The sequence below is a fragment of the Aythya marila genome, assembly GCF_965140915.1.
Source record: "Aythya marila genome assembly, chromosome: 7".
Classification (NCBI taxonomy): Eukaryota; Metazoa; Chordata; class Aves; order Anseriformes; family Anatidae; genus Aythya; species Aythya marila.
In genome coordinates this window covers 8,196,146-8,219,663 of record NC_139048.1, presented here as the reverse complement: position 1 = coordinate 8,219,663, position 23,518 = coordinate 8,196,146, and the positions used below count along the sequence as shown (strand labels likewise).

Here is a 23,518-nt window from a genome sequence, read left to right as displayed (position 1 = left end):
CTCCTTGAATGCAGTGATTTTCCTCTGCTTGGAATTTTCTGTGGCTTTATTTATTTGTTTTTCTGTTAACTAAGAACACACATCCATAGAACTCAAAACTGCAATACAATAAAACACAATAAAAGCTTGTTTTGAGGATGAGTCGACAAGCCCTCTGGCTCTCTCTAGGCACATAACACTTCAGCTTCCTTACTGAAGAGCCAGGTTGAGTTTGCTTTAGCAGTAACAGGTTCCAGTTTCATCTCATTGGCCTTGGAGAGTTGTGGTCAAGGGTGGCTGAAGCTCAGCTGAATGATTTAAGAGCACCTTCTGGTGAGTAATCAGAGTGAAAAAAGTGCTCATGGTGACTGAGGTGCTTGTTTAGAAATGTGTGCAGGAAAAAGATATGATGTACTTTGTACAGGACAATTTATTTAACGTTTTCTTTTTGGCCTTCCTGTTCAAGAACAGCTTCATCTCTTTTGCTATTTTTACTCATTGCTGGACAGACGATGATAAGATCTAACCAAAGAGTACCGATACCAAGAACCTTGTGTCAGAAATCAAGGTTCAGCTGTGCTGTGAGGGGATGCAGTGTTTAATCTTGTAGCAGCATTGAATGGTGTTATGTCTGTAGCTTTGCTTCCACTTGCTTTGATTACCAAAGCAACATTTTGGTAAGAACTTGGTTTGGAAACTGAGTCATACAGTGAAAGAAGACTGTGCTGTATTTGGGATTTCAAATAATTTGCAAAATTTAAGGTCAGCTGAAAGTTTAAGGAAAGTTTTTTTTTTTTTTTTTTTTTTTTTTTTTTTTTTTTGTGCTGTGACTCGTTGTTAATGTATTAAGTTTGTGTGAATTTATCATTGGAATGATTTTCTTTAAAAGAGAAATTATTTTTGGATTGATAAACATGGAATCAATTTTGCATCTGTATTAGCTGAACAATTGCAACTTCTGAGTCTTGAGTTATTTGAGATGCCAGCATAAAGTGCAAATTTTAGCCCCCAAACTGAGAGGCAAATAAAAGCATTCATCCTATTATTATTCTTATTTTTCTTTGTTAGAGGTTTCTTTTGACCTGGATTCTAGATCATTTTTGAAATAAAATTTGTTTTTGCTAGCTTGCCATATCTGCTCACTTAATTCTGCATGTAGCTAAACTTTCTGGAAAAAAAAATCAAAACAACATTTAAAAAATAATTTTACTCACCTCCTATTAAAATATTAAAAAATGAATTGTTAGAATCCAACTGTGGGTGATGTAGAGGTTGCTGTGTACGTCAGCACAAGGAATGGGGGAGTGGAAAGTTACTCAAGAAACATCCAGGGGAGCAGGTGAAGGTCGCATAGGCAAGAAAGTTGATTCTATTTAAACATGATTGGTTTCAGTTGTCTGTCTTTCTACACTAAAAATCTTTCTTCAGCTAAGAACTTCCTTTCCAGATAGCAGTCTCTTTACACAAACCAGTGCATTTCTGTCTGAATTTGCTGTATGTTGCAGTTGGATTTGAAGCAATTGTTGCTGTTTGATGCATCTTTCAAATGCCTCTTGTTGAAATTCCATCAATGCCAGGAACCTGCTCTGTGCTTTACTGTTAGAGATGACTTGTGCGTGTGGTGACCAGGGCAGTTTAGATTTGTTCTGATGCGTTGCAAGAAACCACTAAATGACAGCTGAAATAGTTAAATGCTGACGGGCTTCGCTGAGGGCATCTTTGTAGGTTGGCTCATTAAACATTTTAAGTATCTCCTTTGAATGAGTCTGTCTCATTCTAGAGAGGACAGGGTGTAGTTTGCTGAGAGCTGGGGGAGCCCCTCCATCAGTGTGAGCTGTGGTGGGTTTGCTGCTGGCCTCTCTCCTTTGGTGTGGGATGCATGGAATCGGAGATGGGGCAGAGTCAACTCATGCCTCTCATTATCCCTAACTTCAGCTGCACAGAAACAATTCTCTGCTCTAGGGCATTTCACTACCGTCACTTCTCTAAGCCTTAGGGTCACTGCTTTTTATTATTATTTTTTTTCCTGACCCTATTTCAGAGCAATAGCTTGCCTTCTTGTTCCTTTTCCTCTTCTTTTTCTCAGCAGCCTAATTTACTGGCTTTGGACTTCAGTGTATGGCTTTGTTGATTCCTGATGTTTTTTGGGCACTGTGCTGCACAGCAGAAGTTCCTCTCCGTGGACAGGCATGGTTTGTATTTATCCTGTCACCATGAATGGTGGGCACTTGTTTGTAATCTCTTCTGCTTTGTGCCAGAACTGTGTGAGAAAAGACTATCAGCAGCTTTGAGAGCTTCTCGTAGCAAAGTGAGATCGTCAGCCTGAGAGAGGGGAGCGGGTGCAGCCTGTTACCCCAGGCGTAATGGAAGAACTGCCGCTCGTGTGCAAGAGACTTCCCATCGCCGGTAAGACAAGGCAGACTGGCTGTGTGCTGTGCCTGCTCTGTGTCTTTTCCATTTCATAAGGATGACGTGAACAGGCGCAGCAGAGCTCTGGTCCCACAGGGGAGGTGTCCTGCCTCGTATTGAAAGGCAAGTGGGTCATTCCAGGCAGCGTTCTCCTACCCGGGTTCTGCTTTTGTGGGAGGCTGGGCAGCCGCGGCTGTGTTAATGCATGACAAATCCCCTTACGTCCTCTTGCCTAGCTCCAGGTATGTCTTCTGAGCTGTACTGATCACTGCCTTCCTAAGCTAGGGCACAAAGGGTTTGGAAATCCCAGCAGGATCTCTAATGTTGTTGTTCAGTGAATTGGCAATTTCCTTTTCAAGACAGGATTTGAAGGGACTTGATTTTTCTGTTGTAGGTTATGTGCTTGGCAGAAAGAAACTCTAGAAGAGTATTTTCTGATTCAGTGATCCTGTGGTGAATACACCTACGGAGTGTTATACTGAAGAACTTCAGAGATTTTTTTTTTGTCATTGTGCTGATATAGTACCTCATTTAAGCCCTAAACCTGGATCAGACGCTGTGTAGGACAACATGTGTGGACCCAGTAGTTTTTTTCCCCCCCCAACAGGGACACACAGACATGGATCAGGTTGTTTTCCAAACGTAGAGGCTACCTGTCAGAGATTCCTGATAGTTTTGTGGTGCATACCAGCAGTTTTCCACTTTTTTTTTTTTTTTTTCTTTATTGAAGGGGAAGGAAAAAAAAGGTAATGAGGGAAGAAAAAAAAAATCTTAATGAGTATGGGCTGGTTTTTCTGAAAGAGGGTGTTAGCTCTTAATGGTTCGAGATCTGGGTATCAGCTGTGTGGGAATTTGGGAAGCAATCAGGTAGAATGTGGCAAAAATATGATAGCAACAAAAGAGCTGTCTTAGCAGCTGCACTGCCTGAGGTTTTGTTCGGGAACTGGGAGCCTCTTGTGAAGAACAATGCGTGCTGGTGGGAGGTGGAAGAGGAGAGGCATGGCTGGTGTTTGTGTAAAAAGAAAAAGTTGGAAACCAACTTCATTCAGGTGGGCTTAGTGATGCTATTTGTCTTTTTCCTTCTAGATTATTATTCCTTACACTCTCAGAGAGGGGGAAATCAAAGTTTAATTGTGAAATGCTCCCAAAGCAGTGTGCAGTAATGCAGCTAGCGGGAGCTGGGGCTTGCAGCCTCGTGGAGGTATTCTCCTGCCAGGTGCACCCCGTCCTTGACAGATACATGGTGGGATGGGTTGGTGTTAATTGGCCTAAATGATTGAAAGGAGAAGGCAGCTGCTTCCTGTTGAGAACAGGTGTTTATTAAAAACTTGTCTTACAGAGAAAATGAGAAATTGGGGAGTAGGTGATATGCTGGATTTAGAGCATTCGGTTGGTACCTCAGGAAGCTTAAGTTAAAACCCTGAACTAGGTCACAAAGGAAAATGGGATTGAGAGTGATGTACAGTAGAAAACTGGAGCAGCGCCTTTCCTTTTTGCCAAGTATGTCAATATGCATTGTCTGCGTGCTTTGTTTTGTGTCACACAACTTCGGGTGTTTTATGAAGTTTAATGTTAGAGAAAGTTGGGTATTTCTTATGACACTTGTGTATGGCTCAGTTTATGCATGTGTGTGTATATATATTTATGAAGTACATACAAATATATAGGAATATGTTTGTGGACTTCTGTGCCTTGTATGGTAAATAAAAATAATAAGTACCTTTATCCTTTCTTATTTCTAACATTGTTATTAAGTCAAAACCTGTAGACAGTCTTCCTTTAATGTGGACGCCACTTAGGACTGAAATCTATTCTTGGTAGGAGTGATGAAGTTAAAGACATTGTCAAAAATTATTTCTGTTACTTTGTTAATGTGCTCAACTTTGTCATTTTTAGAAACAGAAGTCTGCTTTGTAGGAAATAAAAGAGAGAGAGCTCTACCACTTAAAGAAACGTAAACTGTAACATTGACATTTTTAAAGTACTAGGGTTAATGTAAAATAAGATTACCCAGAAGTAACATACTACAAACTGGAATATTCAATAGCTACTCAGGTACATGCCTTTAGGAAATGAAATGATGAAAATATTGCTGCAGTTAGATAAAAGTAAGCAATAGTTGTTTGACTTCTTGGACTCTAGCATTCACTATAATTAAATTAATCTGCAATACAGAGAAATAGGTGATGTTTTATATCAAATGCCAATTTGATGTTCTATCAATTCTTAATTTTCAGCATAGTGGCAGGTGTATTTTTATAGGCAGAATTTTGGATGACATCTGTGAACTAGTCTGGGCATTGCTGTTAGACGTTGTCTGTCTCGTGTGATTTTGTCCAACTATGATACTAAAATAGATGCAGAATATGTGTATTATTCAAGACAGGAGAGATGAAGCTACATTTCTTGAAGTTTTTCCAGGTCAGTGGAGGATATTGTGCTATTTTCGGTATATTTTAAAAGTCATTTAAAAGGATTCAATTTCGGAATTGGGATGAAGAGGACCAGGGCCACCTGGAAAATATTGGCAAGATTCAAGCCGTTAATTGGTGTAGCACTACTGTAAAAGCATGCGGTTCACTGTTCAACTCTGTAGTTTGACTCAACTGCATTCAATTTCACAGTCTTTCCATTAATGTGTTAGATATAAATCCATCTGCCGAAAACAGTATTTAGTAGTTTGGATTTTTTTTAGCAGGTTGTGGTTAGGTTTTCATTCCCTAGATATAAAATAAAAATCTTTCTGATTTATGGTTAAAACTCCAGAAAATGGCCAACCATATTTCAATAAAATACCTGTTTTTGGGTACCTGCGTTCTGCAGTTAGGTTGTAATCTCTAAGAATCTTCTTGTTCATCTTGTGGATATGGAATAAGGTCCTTTGAAGTCTTACTAAAATAAGAAAAGTATCTATAGTTATCTATATGCTCATCAGGGCATATAACAGCAGCACAACAAAAGATAGAGGTGGTGAGGAGTTTTCCTGAAGATAATCCAGGTAATTTGTTAGAAATCTGTGTGGGATTTTCTTCTCATTGCAGAACGTGAATTTTGTTATTTAAAAAAAAAAAAAAAAAAGGCTAACAATCCACTGAAGGGCAATAATGCATTTAACGAGAGATTTCTGAGCTCTGGTCTATTTTTCCTTACTGTCTCTCCCAGCAGTCAGCCTCCTCCTAAACTGTTTATCATGCTGGCTGCACTCTGCTACTCTCCCTCATACTATATTAGTGTCTTGGCAGACCAGATTCTGTTAGGCTTTGCTGTCCTTCTCAATTTATTTTTCAGGTTTGAGTCCTCTCAAGAAATTGCTGCTATTCTTGGAGACCTTCCATTGCTCCAAAATCTGGGTTCATGTATGTAGTTATAAAAATAAACAAATACTTGGTAGCAGTGGAGAAAATGATGTTTCTTTGCGTAAATACACAGCAATCAGCATTTGGTTTGTCTGTTAGATAGCTGTGGCTTATTCTTATACATTTTAGAGAATATTTCTGTGTATGTTGAAGACAGAAGTCTCATTCTGACTTTCTCAAGATCTGTACAGTGAAACTAATCTCTCAGGATTTTTTTTATCTGCTCCAATTATAAATCAGGTTGTTGCATGAAAATAGTCCAGTCACTTGTGCAGTCAGAGCGATGCTGTGCCAGTTTTTCACCTCATCTCTTGGCCTCTGTTCGTCCACAACTCTGGGATTTGTTTTGTCAGAGCAACTTGAAGTAAAGCACTTTGGCATATGTCGTCACTGGAAGCGATCAGGGAAATTGCATACATAAAAAGTAGAAAGCTTTTTCTGTACGTGTGTCAGTGTTCCTCCTTGGACTTCAATATTAGGGTTTTCTTCTACCTCACAGTTCTGTGTGCTTGCTCCTCTGATTCACAACACTGGCATTTGGGGGCTGCCCAGTTTTAACCCCCATGTGAGGTGGCTGAGAGGCTGGCTGTGCTGTGGGCACCTTCCCTGTGCAGGGCCTCGACTTCTCATCTTGTTGGCACTGGCTTTGTGCCCCTGCTTCCGAAGTCACTATGAATGAGAATTCAAAACCTGTGACTAAGCTGAGTAATTGAAAAATAGCTGTTATGGAAAATGGAGGCATTTCTAAGAACTTCACAATAAATGTATGCAAATAGGTTTTCATATTTTCTTCTGGAGTTCATTGATTTTTTTTATTATTACTATTTTTTTTTCAAGTAGGGTTTCTCATGGCTTATGGCAGTGTGTCGTGTGGCCAGAAGTGACAAACTTTCAAGTGAATGCTTATACAAGAGAGTCAAAAATAGACTTTTCCCATTGAGAAAATGATTATGGATGAAAATTTCCATGCAACAAGGTCCTGATTGTGCAAGCTGCATCGATCCTGTATAATAGCATCTGAAAAAAATAGCACTGACTGAATTGGAATCAAATTTCTGCACCTCTGTAGGCATAACTAACTTCAGAAAGATGAGCTAGAGCTTCCTCTGGAGGAAGGTAAGCAGTCACAGGGAATAGCAGGTTGCATACACACTGGCATGCAGCAGGGCAGTTCTTGGGCTATTTACACCGAGGCCAAGCAGCAGCAGTAAGTGCAGGAAAGAAACAATTCTTTGTTTCTTTTGTGCTGGCCAGGATATGGCTGGAGTATGGCTGATATTTTGTGCTGCAGTTATGTTGGAGAAGCTCTGGAGGAGGGAAGTCTTGGAAATGTGATGTGAGGAATGCTGGAATAACTTGTTTGAGTCAGGGAAGAGAAGCCTGGGTAGATGTTCGTAAAAGGTGAGCAGACAGGAAGGGATTAGCTCGCTTTCTTCTGAGCAGGGCATGAAGTAATCTGTTTAAGTAGAATCGAGAGAAAAATAAATTGGACGTTTAGAGAAACTTTCTAACAATAAGGATAAATCAGTACTAAAATAGATCACCTAAGAAGATTGCAGACTCCTGTCACTGGAATTATTAAGAACAGATTAGACAAATAACTGGCAAGAAAGGTTTCAGTGTGCCTGGTCCTGGCCTGGTATAGGGAATGTTAAAACTCAATGTCAATGCAAGGGTTTGGGGAGAAAAAGTCATGGACCAACTAAGGGAGTAGAAGAAAACTCGCAAGTGCCCTCGTATGGTATTTCCATAGTCATTTTAATTTACATTTAATGTTCCTAAATTGTCTTCATTTTCCCCACTTCATGTGTCTTCCAGATCTTCATGGGACTGTGCCCATTTCTAGCCTCTTTATAGATCCCTTGTAAGGGCTTATGGTCACACCACTGTGATGCCCTATTGTAAATGAGCTGCCAAGGTCTATGTGCCATGGGTATTATGCAGAGGAGGGAAGAGATTCACTTTATTTATTTACATGTTTACATAAGCGAAAATACATTACCTGAGTAAGATGCCTGGTACACTTGCAATTTGAGAGCAATGTCTCCTGTTAATGCAGTTGTCTTTCAGCAGTTCTTGGAATCGCTACAAAAATGGAATATGGAATAGCAGCCATTTTCAGCCACAGTAAATGAGGAAGGAAAACACCTGCTGAAGTTAAGCCTTAATGTTCTGTACCACTCAAAGATGATGTATCACTGCAATCTTTAATAAAAGAAAAAAATAAATTGTCCTTGAAATACCGAATATTCTGTATGGGGGGGAAAAAAGGCCGATGTGTCATTTTCATTTTGTGTTTCTTAAATTGTTTTGGAGCTTGGTTTTCTTTGAAATAAATTAGAAGGGTTAGAAGGGGGAACTGAAAACTTGAATTAAGTAGTAGGGATGTTTTACAAAAAAGAACTGTTACTTTTGTCAATGAGTGAAGTTGAACCTACTTAAGAACATGTTTTTAATTAGTCGGTATGTGACAAGTTGTGAATGTTCTTACTGCTTCTAAATATACATTTCTCTATTAATGCAGAGCAGTGTGTAACAAGTAGAGGAGTGTGACTGGCATACACAAATGTTATCTTCATGTATTAAATATTTATTCTTCTTGATTAGTCACTGAAGAAAAAATAGAGCTCCGGTATATTCAGTGTCTTCTGTTTTAACATCCATTATGAAAAAATTAGCTGACAGCAAGGTTCTACAGGAAACATAAAAATGCAGGAAAATCAAATGCAAGTTCTTAGGATCTTTGTCAGGTACTAATCAATACTTTTGCCTGGAAAAGTGTTTTTTTTTTTTTTTTTTTTTAATTTGGATACTTTACAAATTTCGAGGGGGGCGGGGGGTAGGGGGAGGGGGGAATCCTTTTATTTCCATAAGTGTGAGTGGCTCCTGCAGGCACCTGGGGCTGTCTCCCATGTAGCAGTGGTTTGCGTGTCTTAGCTGCTAAGGGTTCAGTTCAGGCTTTTGAAAGTTATACGTGTGTCCCTTGCGATGCCTCCATTTATTGTCCACAAAGTAGTTGCTGCTTCCTGTCATGGGTGAGAAATGGCCTCTTGGTCTGTTTGTTTCCTTCTGGTGACATAGTGAGCGCTGATTCTGGCTTGTCCTATAAGGTGGTTCAAAACTTTCCTTCTTTCTTAATTAAATGTTGATGTCTTGAAGTCTCTTTTCTGTTTTTTCCTTCAGCTTGCAACCTGAAAATGCTGCCTCTGTGTCTATGGAGCATTTGCTCTTATAACTTTGAAGCACAGTTGTTATTTAAAACTGAAAAACAATAACAATATTCATAAAAAGATGGAGAAAAGAAATGGAGCAGAGTTTTCTGGCAATAAAGAGAATAGTCCTTGGCTGATACCCTGATACCTGTACTGAGCTGAATCCGTATGCTTGGTATAATAAAGTCTGTATGCTGTCCCTGATATTTGGGTATATCTGAAGTAGGAGTTACAAAGTAATCCAGCACTCCATGAAAGTATTAACAGAAATATGACACTAATGTAGAGATAAGTGAACCGTAACTCCTTTTATTTAACAGTGAGTATTTGTAATATTATGAATACGCGTTATAGCTTCTCCCCCAGTAAGCCTGTGTTACAGCTCGGTCCTCTGTCTGTCCACCTACCAGCAGCTTTGTAGGTCTCCATGTGCCTGGCACTTTGAAACGTGGTGTCTCGGGGCAGGGCTGTGTGGGAAGACGCATTGTCACTAAATTGTGGTGCTGCAGGCCCGTAAGTGGATCTCTAATATTGCCCCGTTTGATGACTTCTTATTGCTTTTTGTTTCTTCTTTCTCTCTGAGTCTCTGTTCCACTGCTGACAGAAAATACCTGATGACTTCTCAGGTTTAAATCAGCGCTCCTTTCTGGAAAAGATGACAATATCATTCTTTTGCAATAAGATTACTGGAGATGACATGATTGCATTTTTCACACATCTATAAATATTACAGTGAGAAAGGACCATTTTAATAATCTATTCTGACATCTTATGTATTGCAGGCCGTAGATTTCATCTCCTTCTTCCCCTTCATCTCATTCTCCTTCATTTTACTCTAATAATTTCTGAATGAAGTAGAACATACTTTTCTTTTTCCTTTTCTTGAACTGCATTGGTCTTGATTTAAGATCACTGCAGTGGTAAATATAAATGTTACCCATATGAATTGTAATGCAATTATATTCACCATTGCATTGCAGCAGTGCTAATGTTCCAGGGGAATACAGATTTCCCTTTGCATTGCTTTTGAGTGCCCTGTGTTGACTTCAGCCTCTAGCCCTTGAGTTGCTGGTGTGCTTCTGTCTGCTGGATGAAACAACCTGTGGTGCCACGTGTCTTCTCTGTGGGTTGCTGCTGTTGAGCTTGGTGAGCAAGTAATCCAGGTTTATGAACGCTGGCCTGCCATGTGACATGACAGTCTGCAGCATCAGCTGCTCTCCTGGGAGTGCTGTTTGGAAAGCAGAAGCCTAAGTAGGATAAACATTTTTCTGGCTGTCCCCTTCTTTTGAAGGCCTCTTAGAAATGAGCAGGTGCGTGCAGGCATTGCTCTGGGTTTTCCACTTCTGTGGTGCTCTTGTAGCCCTTCCCTTGCCAGTGACTGGACACCTCTCCCATGTAGCATAGGCAGTTATGGCCGCGAGCACCTGGCTGTATGGGATATTGCCCTCCATTTGGTAAAAAGTTGTGTGAAGGTAATGCTGCTTACCCATTTACTGTTTACAGGATTTGGGAGTTGGTAATGCTTGGAATGAAAAATGATACAGAGAAGTTGTTGGTATATCTCAGGAAACTTAAAGAAAGGGCAAGATAGAGGAGAATTAGTTTATTGGAAATAGAACAGCCCCTTTAGCTCACTGCTTTCCCAGGCCATTACTACAAAACAATGTCATGCTCTTATTTATTCTTTATTTTTAGCGCAGTGCAATAGCTGCTTCAAAGGTTATCTACTCCTCTGAAAAACTATTTATCAAAAAGTATCAGCCCAGGTGAAAAGGGAAATAGTTTGAGCTTTGCTAGTGCCAAAGGACTGATCTAATAAAAACAATTCTTTGTCACCTCTGTTGCATTGTAGAGCTACCAGGAAGCCAACAGTCATGCCTGTGAAAGTATACTATTTTATACTACTTTACTGCAGTAAAGCAAATGTTTTGTGGCTTGCTCTGGAAGGAGAGACCATCTGTATCTATACCATATGACAGCACTAAAATTATTTTGATTGGCATTTTATGCAGTCCTGCCTTTTTTGCCACAAAAATGCATGCACACACTCAAGCATAGGATCTCATCCTGTAATTAGGTTCTACTAAGGGCTAAGCATCGATAACAGTAGCTTGATTTTAAAATCTGTGATGCGTGACTTAGTATCAACCTATGACTTGTTGTCTGTGTTCTCCATTGTCCAGGTTACCAGCCCTGCCCCCTCATGCGTTGCTTTGCTTATCCCCTGCCCAGCATTTGTACAGCACTTGCCAGGAACCATCGCTTTTTGGGAGCATTGAACGGCAGCACTCAGACCAGCTCAGTGCATTAGGTTTTACTTGGGGAAACTTTCTCTTGTCTGGAGAACTGCAGCATATCTATTTTTATCCAGTCTGTTCATGTTGCTAGCTGTTCGTCTGCTTCTTTTTGTTCAGAAACATAAAATATTTTACTGATACTGCTTTTATTCCTTGGAAATGTTTCAAAGCACACTTATTTGGACAGCTCCCCTTAGTACAGGGCTTTATCCCATTTCATCAAAAGGAAGTGTGGTGGGGAAAAAAGATTTTCATTGAAACCACCAGTGGCTAGAACAGAGTGGCTCACAGTGTGCCTAGCCAAAGGAGCTGGGTCTTCCAGGGCAGGTGAAGGAGCTCGTTCAAAAACCTAGGAGTTCATGTGTACCCTGTCTTGTAAATTCCTCTTTCTTGCTCCCTTGTTTTTATTTCTTTCTATGTATTTAGGGATTTGTGATTGGAATGATAGACCTGTGTTAATAATTATGCATTTAGAGTTTGATGTGAATGAGTTCAAATGCAAATACGTAATTTTCTCTAGGTATGAAAGGGAATATTTTTGAACTTTTTATGTATAGAGCTTCAAAGATAGTAAGATAGCAGATACTGAATTCCTTTTCAGCTGGACTCCTGGTAAGAAAAATTGGCTGTCACTTGGCCAGTTTGATTAACGTTGCCTCTAAGCGACTTAAGTCCTGTCATTTTGTAAAGAAATAAATCAGTTTATTTGCTGTTATTCAGTGATGCTTGTTCTTCATCATTATCCTTCCACACTGCAGTGAAAGAAATGAGTGTATCTGAGTATGTGTTTGCATCATTGGTCATTGTTGTAATTTTGTAAAGAGCAGGATGGTCAGTTTTCCTGATGATGGAAGGTTGCCAGAGGTGTGCTATGGCCTGAACTACAGAAGATAATTATGAAGGATGCAGAAAATAGGGCAAATAATGAAGCTATAGTGTGCCAAAAATACAAAGCTATTTCAGAAGGCTTTTATGGTAATAGATTATTGAATTTCATCCGCTATTTTAGCAATCTGTTTAGATTAATGTGAGGTAATGTATGTGAAAAGGGTGTGTGTAGGGAGGGGGATCAAAGTTCTGCACACATAGCAAAGAACCTTGAACTCTGTTATCACTCAGAACAGCTAGTTGTGTTTAAAAATGTCAGCACAGTAGTTGTTGAAAGAGCAAATAAAATGTTAGGGTTGGAGTAGAGAAGAAGCGGAAATCATTATTTTACCACTGTACAAATTTATGGTTCCCTTGCATCTTGAGCACAATATGCTGATCTTTGTGTTGATCCTCAGGATATAGGAGAGTAGAAAGATTTATTAAATAAAGGCAGCAGGGATGACCAAAGTTAGTTACCCCATACAAGAAGCAGCAAACTGAACAAGGATTTCTCAGGACAGTGGAGAGAAGGGAGAGAGGCAATGCAATTTGCTGTTTTGGGTGAGACAGAGCATGTGAACAGAGTGCTGTGGTTCACCATCTCTCTGAACACCAGACTAAGGACATCAAATGAAATTGGCAGAAGGTATGTTCAGGTAAAAACAGTTGAGATTGCACAAGAATTAATTCCACATATTAGACGAAGTTCTACATTCCAGATATTTTCAGGAGTTTACATGGGCACGTTCCTAGGAGAAGCATTAACCCCAAACCGGTATGCAGGCACAGCATCTGCCTGAGAACGACCCTGGGCTGTAAGGCATTGCAGGTGGTACGATGCTCTGGGCGGTCCTTGGAGGTATTGAACCCAGGTATTGAAACTCTCTTGCACGTCTGCTGTAGACTGCTGTTGGAGGCAGGATGCTGGGCTACGTTGATGTTTTGGGCTGACATTGCATGGCCGCTCATACTGTGCAAAAAAGCAAATAGATGCAAAGTACTCCTTTGAAAAAGTAATCAAACGAATCATCAGAAAAATACCTTTATGTTTGCATAGATCCATTTCAACTGTAGGATTACTTAAATTATATGTAATATCTGCATTACTGGTCAAGAGAAAAGATGTCCTGTGATTGAAGATTAGGGGAAGAAAATGATAGGGAATAATTAGCATTCTACTTTCTATAAGCAAAAATAAAAAATAGTGACAAATATAAAAATAGACTTAACTCTTTCCTCTGCCCACAGTTTTCTTTCCATCCAGAAAGAATCTGTTAGCATCTTGATGATACCTGTTTTGTTTGCTTAAGAAATGCCTCTGCTATATTACAGCATTGTTTTTTTTTTTTTTTTCTTGTAGGTTAACAGAACCTTCTGGATATTTAACAGATGGACCAATAAATTATAAATATAAAACTAAATGTACATGGTTAATTGAAGGATAGTAAGTATTCATTTTCAAAGATTAAATTTTCTGACAGTTTGGTGCTGTGTATTTTAGAGATCTAAAGAATGTGAGTTTAAGTTGCATCTGGATATAATGTAAACAGTTTTTTTTTTAGCTTAAATGTTATAAAGATTAAAAAAAAAAAAGGGGGGGGGGGATTTTCAGGATTGTTTAGTGCTGGCCAAATTACATTGCCATCCTAATTGCTGGCAAAAGTTACAGTGATATTGGAATTTGGCCAGTGCTGCAGGCTCTCAAAATCTGATGATAAATTTGCTGCCTGTTGGAGTACCTTAATGCAAGTCCCAGAAGTGGTTACAGGATCCTGTGATTTAACTCATTATCTTACTCTTCAGTGATAAATCAGGAATGTCTTCAAGTATAGAATGCTTCCAGTCTACTAATTTTTTGGTTGTATGTTGCTCGGAAGTTAGTTTCCACAAACTGTTTTCTTCTTTATTCCAGTTTTCCTTACGTACTTTGTTTAAAAATCATATTTTGTCCATAGTTCATACAGCTTAGATGTTTCATGTGTCTGCTGCTAATTTTCCAGCTTATGCAGCACAGAAACACAGACATGCACGTAACAAGACACGCACTGGTATGACTAACTGCTAAGTGCACAACTTTGTTAAATTTCAGTGGGAATTTTCTCCCCAGGCTATTGATCGGGATTTTGCTGAAGAATCCATCTAGCTCTGAGTTCCGCTAAGGCTGCAAAAGAAAATTACTTCTATTCTTCATATATCCATGTTGTTGTTATCTCATTACAATTCTCATTAGACTTTTCTTTTTATACAAACTAGCAGACGAATAGCTGTGCTGAACTACAATACACTGAAGTGGAAGCGTGCCTCAGGACTGTATATAAATGCTGCTTTGAAGTTGATCTTAACTCTGTTCCTCCTCTTTGCAGGAGATGGGAGAGTGATTAGCTGGAGGAAACAATATCCTGCACAGTGTGTGGGATAGTAATGCAACCCAGTAACGTGGTGCAAAATGTCAATGCATGAGAAACTCACATACATATAAAATGATCTTCCTTAAAAAATGGACAAAACCAAAGCTCTCTCACTTTGGTTCTCTCAAAGCTCTCTCGTGCTTGTTCTCTCTTTCTCAGAAAGTTTTCCAGTGATGAACTGCACTTGAGGCTGTCAGTAGGAAAGCAGAACATTTACAGTCCCCATCTAGATATCTCCCAAAACCTGGTGAAAACTGACCCCCAGGTGCGATGGGAAACTGCTAATTCTAGAAAACAAGGGGAGGTGCTACACTGTATCTTGTAATAGCTGCAAGTGGATACTCCAGAAGACACTAAAGACTTAATTATAAAGACAGTTTTATTGGAAGAGAGTGTTCTTCTTGACTTCTATTTTTATTTTTATTTTTTTCTTTTAATTTTAAGTTCCTGTAGGACAGGGTGATGTCAAACTCCCTGAAGGGCCAGCGGAGTTTTGCTGGTACATTGCAAAAGTGCCACAAAATTCTGCCTTGAAACAGTAACAAGCATGCGAATACGCGTTTTGAAATGTATTTAGAAATATTTTCATACTTAACTAGTAAAATAAGCCTTGAAATATGAAAAACAAACTATCAACTCTACCCTCTTGCCTTTCATCATTAATATTACTTGGTATTTTAAATTTGTGTATTAAAATTTTTACTTTCAGTCACTGATACGATACTGAAATGAAGGTTTATAGGGAGTTTTCTCTTGAAGGCTCTTTAAACCTGATAGTCCTGACATTGTAAAATAAAAGTAATATAATAAAATGAGATATTATAATGGCTTTAAATTACAGGTTTTGAACACTTCTTAAAAGCCTCATGAACTTAAGTATCCTGTTAACTACAGGGATTATTAGACTTGGTTGGCAGATGTTATTATAAGAGCATTCTAAGATAAAAATGAAATGTTTGCTTGCCCTACGTTTTGCTCTTTAACTCAAATATTTTGTTAGTACTCTGCTTTAATAAAGTCATGCTCACATGATCAATTTTGTTGTAAGTTCTGTATTTTATGAGTTGAATACTTCTGCAAATAATTTTTTATGCCAATGTTGTTGTTCTTCTTCTTCTTTTCCAGTCCTAATGCAATACTGAGATTGAGGTTTAATCACTTTGCCACAGAATGTAGTTGGGACCATATGTATGTATATGATGGAGATTCAATATATGCACCTTTAATAGCTGTATTTAGGTGAGTGTATTTATTAGCCTTTCAATCCAAATAATCATATAGACATTGTTAGTTTCAGGGGAAAAGTAACATCAGAGGTTTTAATTTCTTGGATAGTTCCCTCCCCTCCCCCCATTATTATTCTGGGGACATGAATGAAAAGTTATACCTGCAAAAATTGCTGTATAAATTTCCAAATGCTTTGGTTCAGGGATCATAGCATAAATTCCTTGTGTGGTTTGTAATCCATGCAGTGTCAGTATTAAGAGGTAATACTCATAGATATGCAATCAGAAATCTACTCTCCAGCAGACTTCCAATAGTGACTCCTACATTTTAATGTGCATGAAATGTGGCAGTGGCCACTAGTGTCAGTATCTTATTCTATTTAAGGGAGAATTGTAATTTATGACTCAGGCAGTATTGCGTTACTTGTAAATTATAAAGAATAGCTACTAAATGACTTCTAAATTTATTTGCGAAGGGAATTTATATGAAGGCTACTCCTAAGTACTATTTTTTTTTTAGTGCTTCTTTAGATTGCTAAACTGAGCAATATCACCTGAGTTGTTGATGAAATTACCAACTTCTTAAAAGTCCTGGAACTTGCTGTCAACTGAAAGGATGGGATTTCTTTGCTTTTTGTTAGCTGCTAAGAATTGTAACTCTACTAAATCTGTTTTCAAATTAATGCTATCTAGAATCCTTGTAACTCTTTGTAATGAGTAGTTTGTAGTTTAGAAATAAAACCAACAACAGTAAACAGTGAACTTAACTAATACTGGATAGCTACCAGTTATTTGCCTTCCAAATAATGATAAACAGTTGAGGTCAAATATTAGATCCAGGCACAGCATTTCCTATGTGTCTAAGAGACAAAAAGCAGGCCATATCAATTTCAACTTGTTTCCTCCATTCCTGGATTTAAGTGGAATGTTTCAGTTGGTTTGTTCCTACCATTCCACTAGTATTTTGGGAAGCATTCCAGAAAGGATATTCTAGGCAAGCGGGCTATAGTTCATTAGAGTTTTATTGAAGGTAGCGAAGACTAATATTCCATATTCCGTGCCTGGGCAGTTGAAATGAGGGCAAAGGATCATAATCCTTGGAAATCAGTAAAAGTTTTATCTTTTGAAATACTATTTCTTTTAGCAATGCGATGTAATTTCTGTCCCATATTGTACGCTTCCTCCCCCCACCCCCATGGGGCAGAAATTGTATTTCATTTTGTTATGAAATATTGATTACGCTGCCAAGCTTTAAGAGACACTAATTGCGTAGATGAAAATGGTTTCTGCAACAAAGCTCATCTCATCTCTCTTCCCTGCCCAGCTATTGCAATCTACATCTTCCCTCCCAGTTCTCAATGTGTGTTATGTGACTGCTTACCCTGTGCTCCTTCTCCTCCTCCCCAAAATTGCAGAAAGTTGCAAAGTTGTTAAATGCGTCATTCAGGAGCCAGACTTGTAGCATGAATGGAAGGAAAGAGAAGGTTCCTCTTCCTGTATTCTTCAAATTTCTTTTTTTTTTTTTTTTTCCAGATTATTGGTTGTTAATGTTTTCTTTAGGATTTCTCTAACTTTTGATTTATGCTCATAATGTGGCACTGTTTTATGCAGGTGACCTCTTTTGTTAATATATATTGCTTATTTTTTCTGTGTTAGTCTTTACTGAAAAAGAGAACATTTTTCTGAAGTTCTAAAAAATATATATATATTTTGATTTGAAATAACGTTTTCATGGAAATTAATTGTATTTTCTAGGTTTAAAGTGTTTTTAATAAGATAACCTTTTTCAAAATTAATGTTTTAAAAATTACACTGACTGTACATACGCCCTCAGAATAATCTGATGTGAAATTTTGCATTAGTATGTGGGGGGGGAAGCTCTTTTGTTTTGTTTCCCTGGAAAACGTGGCATGAAATTTCAGAGGCCTGGACAAGTTTTGTACACATTTAAAAAACAAACCAAAAAAAAAACACCACCACCAAGACCCTACTGGATTTATAAGTTACCTTGTCTGTATAATTAACAACTGGAATACATCACTTTTTTTCCTAAAGAGTGATTTAAAAAAACATTATTTATTATTTTTATTTTCCAGTGGTTTAATAGTCCCTGAAGTGCGTGGGAATGAAACTGTTCCTGAAGTTGTTACTACATCTGGCTATGCACTGCTACACTTTTTTAGTGATGCTGCTTATAATCTAACTGGATTTAACATTTTTTATTCGTAAGTATTTCTTAAAAAGTAATTCCTTTGATAATTAAACTATCATTCCTTTTAGGAAAATGACAAACCCAGGCAAGTATTTATCTACTTATTTTATTAACTGCATAAGAGTTATGCTTTTTTTTATTTCTGAAACTAAGGTGCTAGATGTAATGAGTTTTGTTAAGAGAGTAGTTAAACCAAAACAAAAAGCAACACAGTGGATCATATTGTTCTCTGAGTGCAGCTCCATGGACACTCTAAGAGTATGTTTGTCCCATGCCATATGGAACTAGAAAGTGTTCCCCTTCCAGTATTTATCCAACACACAAAGTTGTCGTATGGAATAGAAGGGAGATTATATCAGCTGTCACATAGATTCCCTTCTCTTTAACTGGAGTCATCTGTTGTTTGATCTTTTTTTTTTTTCCTTGCAGAATGTGCTTTTGTGGATTTTTGACACCTTCACCAAAGTCTTCCATTTGTTTCTGTGCCCACCCACAAGGGTTGTATTTCATTCCTTTTCTACCTTTAGGGTACTTTCTATCATCTATTTTGGTCTATCTTGTACCTTCATAATTCATAACTGGACTGTTTTTTTTTTTTTTTCTTGATGAAATCTAGTTTGGTATAGCTAAGCTTGCTTTCCTGAAGTCTGCTTTTGACTGTCAGCAGCCCTAAAGATGCATCCAACAGACCTGTGGCTCTTCCTTATATGTACCAGCTGTTTTCAATTTCTGTCTTAATCAGAACATGCTTGTGCCACATGACGTGGTGCATCATTACACGGGATGCTTGGTTCATGAGAGGATTGCTTGGTCCTGTTGCTCTTGTGATAGTTCCTATGATTGCAGATATTGTTCCTTTCTTTTAATCCCTTCAGATTCTGAAATACCATTTTAAGGGATATGATTGCCAGCACTGCACTTCAAATGTGGCAGTACATAAATTTTCGTGTCAGATTCTTTATTCATTTAAAATTGCTGTTTGCTTTTCTGACCATAGCTTTGTTCTCCTTTAAGTAAAGGGTCTTTAAGTTTTCTATGGGAAGATTGTTTCTATAATTTGCAGCCATTTGGCAGCCTTTCACCAGATAATAAAAGTTTGGGAAACCTCTGTAGACATGTGGTATTAGAAATGGCAGTCTAGAAGGCTGGGTATTTTCAATATTTTTCAGTTGACATCAGTAAAATGCAGTCACCTGGCAGACTTCCTAATGTAATTAGATATTTTTTTTTTCAGTTATCCCTGAAGCTTTTATTGCACTTTTGTGTTTGTTTTGAGAGCAAATGGCAGTATGACATGGCATTCTTAAGAAATGAGTTATGTGCTCGGCATTCTTTATGACTTGGTAATATGGTGCATGCTATATGTTATTACATTATTACTTTGTAAGATTTAAAATAAGAGAAAAATCTTCCAGGTTTTTAATTCCATTACCTGTACAGGGGAATATATAATTTATGAAATTTTATGTACTCTGTTCTTTTGTTTCCAATGTTGCAATGAATACTTTTCAATTTTTTTTTTTTTTTTTTTTTAAATGAGCCAACATTAACTCGTTTTGTGCTGAAAGAAATACCAAGCTGTGATTGCTTGTTATGACTGCATTAAATTTTGTTTGTCATTCTGATCTGCTTTACTCTGCTTCTGTTACCCTCTTTTTTTCCTTAGTTTGGTACCCTAGTCAGCTTTTTTACTTCATCTTGGCAGGCTACTTGTGTTCTTTTATTTGGGGGAAGACAGGAGTGCAGCATCTGTGACTGAAATGCCATGCCAGCTGCAAACAGTTATTCCCAAACAATGTGTTCCAGAACTTTGTGTTCTTGGAGTTAGGCGACCTACTTCCAACTCTGTCTATCCAGTTTTTATTCTTCTCTTTGTGTCCTTAAAGGAGCCTGTAGGAGAGGGGATGCTTTTAAACTGTTCCTATCTCTGTTACTGGAAAGATTTAACTATTCCCCTTCCCACAGAATGCTGTCCCTGTGAAGTCAACAGGAGAGGTTTCTCCAAGCTGTGTTATATTTTTTGTGCCATTAACGGTGTTAATGCAATGTGTAAACTAGGCAAATGTCCTCAGGATGCTTACAATTCAGAAGTGGAATTTTCTTTTTCCCCCTTTTTTTCAGTAGTATGACAGAATCGGTCCTCGGAGGTGGTCTTCAGAAAATGAAAACACATCTGACTGTCTTATTGCAAGTAATTTTGGTTAAAGGCCCACCTTGAACAATTCCTACCTTTCTCAGTTCTTTCTTCCTTCAGTAAGAGCAAGGAATGCTGCAAACGGTGTCCAGCTCTCCCATTTACAGGGAGGAGCCTGTGTTAATGTCGCCAGGGATTTGTAGCAACAGTTTATTTGGAGTTTCAACCTAACCCTTCCCTGTGAGTCATCAAAGGAGATTTCAGATCCTTTCTGGATTTCACGAGGCACTTGCTGCCTGAGATGCATACGCTGTTCATGGAATCTCTTGGACCCACGTACACCAATGTCGTTCATTTCTCTTGTCTCCAAGGAATTGTCTACACTTCTGGAACCAACTAGCATAGTTTAGGAGAGTCCAATTGCCTGTGATCTCAGTGTTTGGTAGGGTGTATCACAGAAATGCTAAATCCCAAAGCCGTCACCAGTTTCTTCCAGCCTAATCTTTCCCATTCTTGCATCTTTGACTCTGGAGTTAACAAGGCAAGCTTAAGGTGGCTCTGTTATTAAGGATGTAGTGCTGCCTTTACATAATTTCAGGATATTAGCCATCTTATACTTTTTCCTTATTCTGTTTTTCCTTTATTTATTTATTTTCCCTTGGATGTTAGACATTATCTTGCCTTATAGCACGGAACAAAGCCAGTCAGAAAAACCCACTAAATATATGTGTGTGATGCAGAGTTTGAGACTTAATTCTACTAGAGATTCTCCTGTTCTGACTTGTCACTAACTCTCTGCATCAGCAGAGCTCAACTGTACTAAAATTCAAGCAACATTGTGACCACTTGTATTAAGAGTTTTGCTCTCAGCAGTTGCCCGTTGGATGCCTATTCACCCTTCAAAGCTAATTTGTAAGCCCATTAAGAGTCTACTTTTGGAAAAGTGCTGTTTATACAATAGGGATTCCAAGATCTTCCTCGAAGTGATATTTGTGAGGGTTACTGCTTGCAGTCACTTGCAGTGTGAATGTTCCTAGAAAGAAGCTTTTGAAGGGACAGACTGAGGAGAGCTTATACTGAAACTTGGAGTAAGTTAGACGCTGATCTGTCCAGGCAGGGTTTGTCCTTCTGCTTAGTGTTAATACATGTTAATGTACAAGAAGTTTGTGATATCAACTGCCTTGCAGATTCTGTATGTAAGCCTGGATGAACTCTTTTTCAGTTCCCTTGCCTGTAAAATTATTAAATTTGTGTTGTATCAGTACTTAGAAAATTTTCAGAAAAAACATGCCTTATCTAACAAATACTGTTGGAACAGTGTCGGATAAGAATCATTCTCATCAACCCTTGGCTTATCATTTCCCTTATTTTACATATTTTTTTTCAGAATTAATTCTTGTCCTAATAACTGCTCAGACCACGGGAAGTGTACAACCAGTGTGTCCGTTCCAAGCCGGGTATACTGTGAGTGTGACAAGTATTGGAAAGGAGAAGCCTGTGATATTCCGTATTGTAAAGCCAACTGTGGCAGTCCAGATCACGGGTACTGTGATTTGACAGGAGAGAAGCTGTGTGTATGCAATGATAGCTGGCAAGGTAAGGTTTTGTTATTTACAGTCAAATTCATCTTCAAAAAAGAATTGCTTTTAATGCATCCTATTTAGTATGCAAGTTAACATCTTTAAAGAATAAGCATGAATGGGAAAAAATACAGAGGTAAATTGTCATGTCGACTTACAGCTGCCCTTTTCAACAAAAGAAAGGGCTGAGAGCTTTACCTGGTATTTTTTGTTTGGAGGTAGTGCAGAAGTATTGGATCAAACCTTTCTTGTGGTGGACATTCATCTTTTTGGATCACAAATTTGAAAAAATAATGGCAGTAAAATTGTGAGCATACTGAGCACTTCTGAAGACTAAGATCCTCCATTGCCCAGTTTTCTGTTTGCTTAATTTTTCAATTTCTGTATGTATTTGATTCTTTTCCCCACCTTTCTTAATTTCAGATCACAGTATTCCATTAATGCTTTATAAAATACATATTCCATGTCTGGTTTTTAATTGTATTTTATTTGTATAGTTTCTCAAGAAGACAAGGTAAGTTGTGTTGTTATGAGTGTGGCTGTGGATAAGTACTGAATGATGGATGCACTGTAAGAATGTGTGCTGTAGTTTTACTCCCAGTAGCCCTACCATACATAATTGTTTCATATTAAAGGTTATGTGTTTAAGCTCTTAAATGGTTAATTCACTTATTATAGTTACACTAGACATTTGTATCATTTACTATTCCTATTAGAAATCTCAGTTGGATTAGCTTGCTGTGTACTGAAATTGGCCTTATGCTTTTAAAAGAAATTTTAAAACACCTACAGGTTACTTAGCTGATACGCTGTCTTCCCATTCTTTACATACTCAGCTTTTTTTAATGTTGCTGTTTCTTTTTACATGTTGAAAGTGCTGTTTTACTCCTATTAGCTGCCACACCCCAAAGAGAACATGAGATTGAATTAATTTATGTCATTAATAATTGATGGAGTTGTTCATTAAAAGATAGTGCATCCACAGAATTCTACTGAAGGAAGTGAGTTAGCAATACAGCCATTGATTAGAACCACCCTAGTGACAGGCATGCTACTGAGTCCTCCAGAATCTCTCTTGACTGTAGTGCATAAAAAATAATCCTGAAATATATATCTGTAAAAGGAAAATGTGTATAGAATTTGCAGTAGGAATAGCACCCTTTTGCTAGTGTGTTGACTTAATGCAGTGTTCTGACTTTCATGTGTAATAGCTTCTTTTCATCTAGAGTTTCTGTACATACTAGCTTCCCATTCTTTCCTACGGCAAGTAGAAATATGGACAAATTGATTTTTTCCTCATGTTTTTATGGAACGCACATCTTTTTAAATTAATTTTAAAAATCGTATTCCAGACAAACAAAAAAGTTTATAATATATTTTCCTTTAAAAAACAAAACAAACAAACAAAAAAAAAAACCAAACAACTTTCTTGGTGGCCACTGGGAGAACACTTAGTTGTTAATATTTATGCATTTATGTATATACAAGCACATACATTACATCTAAATTCTCTTTCTTTACAGTTTCTAAACTGTCAGTATCTTCTACACGGGTTATTTGAAATACTGGAATCATAAATGTTTTTACCTATCCTACTGCTCTTGCGGTCTGCCAAAGTTTTTCTTGCTTTTGGTAGTTCAAATCTAAAAGTAGGTTCTTGATTTCTATATTCCTGAAGAGTTTTTTTTTTTTTTTTTTTTTTCCTTCTTGTTTCATATGTTGTTGATTAGAGTGTATTTAGCCCTCTTATAGGAAAAATATTTCATTCAACTGCATTGATTGATATGCACTGTAAATAAAATCCTCATTCAAAAAATGAAAAGGTGTTTCCTATT

The 23,518-nt window shown here is 37.9% G+C and overlaps 1 protein-coding gene across 6 annotated transcripts in view; it reads left to right on the top strand.

The window, feature by feature from the left end:
* The window catches only part of ATRNL1 (attractin like 1), a 490,952-nt gene that overhangs the window by 27,559 nt on the left and 439,875 nt on the right, over positions 1 to 23,518 (top strand). For all 6 annotated transcript variants that reach the window (XR_014317912.1, XM_082764804.1, XM_082764803.1 and 3 more), the window contains exons 2-5: positions 13,484 to 13,567; positions 15,657 to 15,770; positions 17,854 to 17,982; positions 21,491 to 21,699. Coding sequence is in view for 5 of the 6 variants with exons in the window: in XM_082764804.1 (XP_082620930.1) it covers positions 13,484 to 13,567; positions 15,657 to 15,770; positions 17,854 to 17,982; positions 21,491 to 21,699 (536 nt within the window). In the remaining variant the exon portion in view is untranslated. The remainder of the gene's footprint in view (positions 1 to 13,483; positions 13,568 to 15,656; positions 15,771 to 17,853; positions 17,983 to 21,490; positions 21,700 to 23,518) is intronic.